The 7,500-nt window shown below is 34.7% G+C and overlaps 1 protein-coding gene across 4 annotated transcripts in view; it reads right to left on the bottom strand.

Annotated features, from left to right (window-relative positions):
- The window catches only part of LOC135213136 (uncharacterized), an 86,161-nt gene that overhangs the window by 58,034 nt on the left and 20,627 nt on the right, over window positions 1-7,500 (bottom strand). The window contains exon 1 of one of the 4 annotated variants that reach the window (XM_064247073.1): window positions 3,559-3,876. The exons of 2 other annotated variants lie outside the window; for them this stretch is intronic. In XM_064247073.1, coding sequence (XP_064103143.1) covers window positions 3,559-3,656 — 98 coding nt within the window. In that variant the 5' untranslated portion in view covers window positions 3,657-3,876. Of the gene's footprint in view, window positions 1-3,558; window positions 3,877-7,500 lie in introns of those variants that run through there. One more of the 4 variants, XM_064247072.1, reaches the window with a different exon arrangement.

Genomic DNA, 7,500 nt, shown 5'->3' on the forward strand with positions numbered 1-7,500 from the left:
AAATAACAAGAGAGAGAGAGTGAGAGAGAGAGAGAGTGTCTTGCTGAAAAAACAATCATCTCCATTCATTCATTCCTTCATCCCGCAGACTTGATAAGATGTAAAATAATACGGAGAATAGTAAATCTGAGACGAGAGAGAGAGAGAGAGAGAGAGAGAGAGAGAGAGAGAGAGAGAGAGTGTGTCTTGCTGAAAAAACAATCATCTCCATTCATTCATTCCTTCATTCATTCATCCCGAAGACTTGATAACACGTAAAATAATACGGAGAATAGTAAATCTGAGACGAGAGAGAGAGAGAGAGAAGTATGCGTATTCCTGTCAACGACCTCATATCTTCTTGAGAGATCATCATCTCAAGCAGAAATAAAGAAAAAAAAAAAAACTAGCAACTGCAAACATTAGAGAGAGAGAGAGAGAGAGAGAGAGAGAGAGAGAGAGAGAGAGAGAGAGAGAGAGAAAGGAAAGCAATCATCCTCACAATGATTTCATTAATTCCAGCGACTCAAAAAGAACCCTAAAAGACAGCGGCTGCTATAATGGAGTGACTATAGCAGAAAGGAGAAACAGGGAGGGTCCAAAGTCCCCACCAAGTAATACGCCACCTGTCATAACAGAAAGGGTCGGAGAATCCTACCCGTTGCTCTGTGACGTCATCCACCCGGGGCGTGGTAGGCAGGATGGGAGGCAAAGAGCTCGAAAGATCCCATTGTTTGTTTGATCGTATCTGGCGAGGAATCTTATGATTGAGTTCTATTTTTACGAGTTTTTTTTTTTCTGTTTTGATAAGGGATGAATGAAATGGGGGATAGGAGAGAGAATGAGAGTAGTTTTTTGCTTTTTTTTATTTGTTGATTCATAAACGATATTCATTCATATTGTCGGTAGTAATGGAATTAGATTAATACCTAACTTGTCATCTCGACTCCGCATAACCGTAACTTAAGCGAAGGTAGGTCATGAAATTAATAAACCAAATACGAATTCATTTCAATTAAACAAATTAAATACGACAACTCTTATCAAAAAGTAAGATACTAAAATACACTTATGGGTAGCAACTTTTATATTAAACCTAACATCGCGCAATAACGTATAATTCCACACCAAAATTAACATGTTAAATGAAAAGTCCATTTTGATTTTACTATTTGTAAAACAAAAGCAAATTTTGAATTCACTAATATGTTATAAAATTTTAGATAATCATTTGAGTTAAATCTATATTTGATTTGGAAAAAAATAAGTATTAAAACTAAGAAAATACGAATAATGACACTAACAATCATTGCTATAATTCCCAACAGAGATGTAGCTCTCTCTCTCTCTCTCTCTCTCTCTCGCTTCGTGAAGTGACATTTGTGTAAGATCTGACCGCAGAAGATGGGTTAGATATTAGAACAAAGATTCCTTTGTGTAAGATTAAAAATCTTACCGCTTTCAGGAATCAGAGGATGAAAAATATGACGAAATTAAAATTGAAGATGGAATAACCACCATAATTATCAAAGCAAAATATGTTGAGATTATATTTACTTGTTAATATATATATAGTATATATATATATATATATATATATTCTATATACTAATATATATTATATATATATATATATATATATATATATATATATATATAATATGTGTATCAAATTAAACCCAAAACTGCAACATCTACACTGTAAAACAAGTAGTACAGAAGTACAAAACAAAACAGAGGATATTGTTTATAACACACGGGGTCAAAAAATATCTACTTAAGTCTGGCCAATTCTGAATTCCTAATTTAACGAGTCTATCAACATTTGAACATCAATTATTTTCATTTTAACCACGTGAGTCACTACAATCAAACTGCTCCTTATCCACAATGACTCATTATAATTTAAGCAAAAAAAACCTGATACTTTATTATTAAGGGTAATAAGGACTCAGTTCCTCTTCATTTCAAACATAGCACTGAAGGTATCTTGCAATATCCTATTCCGTGATAAACGTGGTTCCTCTATACTAAATGACCCATATTTACTAAGGGCTTTATTAGGAGAATAAGGTTAACAGTCATACAAAGAATGACTGTGCAGAGTCCTCATTTGCTTGACAAGTACAGTGAATGTTTACAGCATGGTTAGTATGTCATTCTCGAGGTAAATATGTAAAAGCAAAACACCCATGTATATATAAATGTGTAGGGCTAAACTTCATCATATAACGATGCAAACTAGCATAAGAAAATATATAAATGTGTAGTGCTAAACTTCATCATATGACGATGCAATCAAGTATAAAAAATTATATAAATGTGTAGGGCTAAACGCCTCTCTCTTGTTTTCCCTCAGGAAAGGGAGGTTCCTATAAAAAAAAACATAGTATTTACATAGGAAAATGAAACTTTAACTGTGATACTTATCATCAAATTATATATCCAGTTTCACACATATATCATGAATACAAGAAGCAAACGTAGGCCTATTTTATACATTTTAATCCTTCTTGTTGCACATATTCTATATAAAAAAAAATTCTCTGTTTTATCCCCTCGCACGAATTGCGCCTCGACACCTCACTTCCACAAAGGAGAGTCGGCTCAACAACCGGTACAATATTTGTTTTTTCATCTCGACAAAACTTTGTGGAAAAGGTTTCTTTATTTGCAGTCTGTTCATCCTACCCTTTGCTCTATACGAACAGTTCATTCGTTTCTAATCTATCCAATACACGTATGTAGCCTCAACACTGCACTTTTATAAAGGAGATTCTGCTCACCAACTTGTATACAGCAACTTTTTTTTCCTAATCACCACAAGAATAAAAATAGTGTATTTTCAATGTCTTCTACACTTCATGCATCAGCGCAGCTCAAGTTTTTTTTTTTTTTGCAATATCATTTGATATCGACCCAAAGGATATATTTATAGGCTATAAATAAACCAAGTACGTAATTGCAGGCAATAACTCGGTTATAATTTAGGGAGAAGAGAGAGAGAGAGAGAGAGAGATAGAGAGAGAGAGATGCTGGGAGTATTATTTGGCCGTAATGATACCTGGGTTTCGTCCAATTTCTTCTTTTTTTCGTCGCTCTCTCCCTCTCTCTCTCCCTCGCGTCAAGTATCATAGGACATTCTTGTTTCTCAAAAGACAATTCACCAACCACAATGGAAGCGGGAATGATTTTATTTTCCTACTTTTATCACATTTTTTATGGAAATACCTCAGTAAACTTAAATACATGCCACTACGAATCGTGGATAACAAATAAACATTACAATCATAAACTTACTTCCTGTCTACAAATCCTTTTTAACTGCGTGAGTATCATGGATTAATATATTCTTTGATATACCATATATACAGAACATTTGCTACATTACGTATTAGAGGCTCCATAACACATACCCTAACTATTAATCTCAAGGAATAAATCATTAGAAACACGGACACGTTGCTCATTTTATCCCACGAGATTAGTAAGGGGTCAATACATCACCTAGCGGCATGCCAGAGCCTTCTGCGTGAAAATTACGAAATGACTCGGAATCGCGTTCATGAATGTACTCACCTAACTTTTTTCAGACTCAGCATGACGACTGTCTCCCCTTCGTCAGACTGCCTATTCTTGGAGCGCCTTTCTTTGCCTTCCATTTCGTTAATCAACATAACTATTACGTCTCAGGAAGCGAATTCATTTAATTCGGTAGGTCTACGGTCACACACAGTTTCATGAAATGTCCGCAGAAATAGTTTTCGAATCCGGAGCGGAAAAATGCGTCGGGTTTGCGTAATAATAGTCCAGATAGATTAATGATCAAGGCTGTGATTATTCCCAGGAGCCGTTAATCAGCCCATGCCCCTAGAAACGCCCCACGAGGACTTAACGACCACAGAACACGACAGGAGAGAGACACACTGGTTCTTCAGATCACTGACTCGGGTAGATTGCGGAATGAATCAACAAATGCACTATACGAAAGGCCAAGGGATTGGAGATGGATTTTTTGTCTTTTTCACGGGGGTGGGGAGATAAGGGGGAGACAAGGGAGGGGCAGGGTGCCCCAGTGGAGATGGGTAAAAAAAAACCTCCTTGTGGGTAAAACCTGCCTCTTTCTTGCCGTCTGTTAGCCAACAGCCAATCAACCAACCTCCTGCAACCTGGGGATCTGTTTCCAACCACTCCGGCAGAAGGCTATCCAGTTCTTGTGAGGGCCAGCAGCTTTGGGCATTGGGCATGGCAGAGATGTCAAATGGGTATGAAGCGTTGCTTGCGTCACAGGTGGACAATAGCAGTTGAGAAAGAAGTCTAAAGAGAAGTTTCAAACCACGAAAAGAAATCAGTGACTTTAACTGTACACGAAAGAACAGTATGATCTTTTACCTTTGATAACCCAGTGATTCTTACTAGATACATTTCCTTACTGTACGCTTAATAATAAGACTTGTTTCTCCTTGATAAAAGCATAAATCGTAAATTTCCTCCCTCACAATATTCCGGTTCAAGGTAATTGTTTCTTACGATCAAATATTTCTGTGCATCAAGGTGTCTTTAGCAATCTGATTTAAAACAAATATGCACTTCACAAATGAACGAGATATCAAGCTATCCAGTTCACAATGGCTTGTTAAACACACAAGGCAGTTAAGAGTGAAAGTAACTTTTTCAAAATTATACAGATTTTCGAGAACTGAACAAGTCACGAGAGGGATTTATTCCTCAGACATAGAAATCTAAAACAATTAAAGAACAGACTCATTAATCAAGTCGCACGAATAATTTATTTCTCAAGTTTCAAAATCGAAAATTTAAGAACTCTCACAAGCAGATTAGAAACCAATGCCAAAATATATTTTGTCAAATGAATATCACCACCTATCTACATTTGGTCAAACACACACACACACAAACACGGCAGCATCTCAACACCTGACAAGGCCAAGCGATGAAACATTACCGCAGAGAACGATCCCAGACAACACTGCTCTCGCATCCAAAATGTCACCCGAGATCACATAAGAATGTTTGTCGTGATACAGAGACGCAAAAAGTCGAAAAAAAAAAAAAAAAAACGGGGTTTCGGGTACATTAATTAACGTACCTTTCCCCCCACACCTACCTGAGTGTCTCTTAGGAGACGGTACGTGTTTCATGATGTTCTAGCTAATGGTGCAAAAAGTACGTATTACCGTTACCTATCTCTCCCCACCCCCACCCCAGAGATGGACTCAAGGCGGAAGTCATTATTATAGGAGCAAGGAAAACTTGCTCGTGAGTTGTTTTCACGAAAAAAACTTGGATTATAGTTCGTCAAATTCTTAAGTTTTTTCTTGCAAGGAGTCAGTTAATTATTGATGATGATGATAATGATACTAACTGGATGGTGTCTAACAGTACCAGTTTCATAATAATAATAATAATAATAATAATAATAATAATAATAATAATAATAACAAATGTGCCCCATAGAGACGCTATAAGGTAAACACATACATAATCATTATATATGTAACTATATATAACTATATATATATATATATATATATATATATATATATATATATATTAATTGGTTACCTATTAATTTATCTATAATATATGATATCAGTTTTTATATATACATATATTAAACACACACACACACACACACACACACACACACATATATATATATATATATATATATATATATATAATATATATATAGAGAGAGAGAGAGAGAGAGAGAGAGAGAGAGAGCAGAATAATCATATGAATACAATAATTCATAGGCTGTTTTACTGAAGTCTACGTGAGCTGTTTCAAATACTAATTGAATTATGAACCTCTCTCTCTCTCTCTCTCTCTCTCTCTCTCTCTCTCTCTCTCTCTCTCTCTCTCATATGCACTCGTCAAAGGTCATCGCAAATCAAAATGAAGCAACTTGTTATTTTTAACCATCAAAAATGAAATAAAAATATTACGTATTATTGAAATGACATCAAATGACATTACCTCGGTACAACCTCAGTACCAACGACCCAGTCATGTCCCCAAATAAGAGATTAAAAGCTATAAAGCAATCTATAGATAGAAGCAGACTTCATGAACGAAAAAATGATAAAAAAATTAATATTTTCCAGTCGCCAGTCACGATAAATGAGGTCTGGTACCACCGTCATGAATTGCAATTAATTAAAAAGAATGAGTTTCATGAAGAATGAATTTCATTACTTTGGAATGAGGGCAAAAACGAATTACTAAGAAAAAAAGACATGTTTCATGAGCAACCCGGGTCTCGTTACTTTGTAATGAGGGCAAAAACGAGGTACTGAGTCTTTTGTTGCTTGTACGGCACAGCAGAAATTAACCTAGAGTTTTTTCAGTATGATCATACAAATTATTTCCGTTTAATTTGGTCAAAATTTATAGCTGTACTGATAAAAACGAAATAATTCAATTGTTTTAGCTCCAGATATCAATGTAAGAGTTTTGAAGCTGAATAAGAAATGGAAAACATTATGTTTTTAATATTTGTAAAGCTTTAAAAATATATTTTGAGCTTACTAGCCTATGAATCATAACTAAAATGAGATTAGTCAGAATAGTTGGAGTTTTGGAGTCAGAAATAAAAGCAAAACAGGTTTTTTTTAAAAGCTGAATAATAAATTGAAAACATTGTTTATACTATCAAAAATCTAAAAACATATTTTGTCAATTCAAACACCGTAACACCTAAATAGAGCACTAATTCCTATGGCCCCTGACGTGGAAAACATTATGGATTAACTTATAACTTCATAAATAAAAGAAAAACAGACTTTTGATTTGATAAAAATCTACAAAATAATTTTTCCCTTACTCTTAAAGATGCAAAATCCCTTTTATCATCTTGTCTTACACCGTAACTCTTAAATATTATTATTATTATTATTATATTATTATTATATTATTATTATTATTATTATTATTATTATTATTATTCTGAATGACAACTGACTTGAAAAAATTTACAGACGCCAGTAGGAAACACAGAAAGAAGAGGCCAATAATTATTAGTAAATAAAAAAAAGATAAATTAATAGGTAAACATAAAAACAGAGTACAGGCGAGATGCGAAGTGGGCGGGGCCTAGGAGCGGAAGTCAGCAAACAGATTAAGGTACGAGGTGGCCCATTACGATAAGCTTAACCATGACTCTACGAATTCCTCCCCCCACCAAAAAAAAAAAAAAAAAAAAAATCCGTCTTAATATTTCACAGCTCGCTGATATGTGGGATATGACACTGGTAGTATAAGTATGCTATGATTTACTAAATAATGGAGGTACAGAAGAAAGCAGGGTGAAATATGGAGCAGAAACAACGTTAGATGGGAAGTATAAAAACAGAAATTGAGTTTGGATATATGGTGTCCTTTTGAAATTCAGTATTAGATGATACATTTATCTAGAGTAGTAATGGTTTACATTTTGAGTACATACATTTATCTCTCTCTCTCTCTCTCTCTCTCTCCAGGGACAAAACAAACTTG

The sequence above is a fragment of the Macrobrachium nipponense genome, chromosome 42 (genome assembly GCF_015104395.2).
Source record: "Macrobrachium nipponense isolate FS-2020 chromosome 42, ASM1510439v2, whole genome shotgun sequence".
Taxonomy (NCBI): domain Eukaryota; kingdom Metazoa; phylum Arthropoda; class Malacostraca; order Decapoda; family Palaemonidae; genus Macrobrachium; species Macrobrachium nipponense.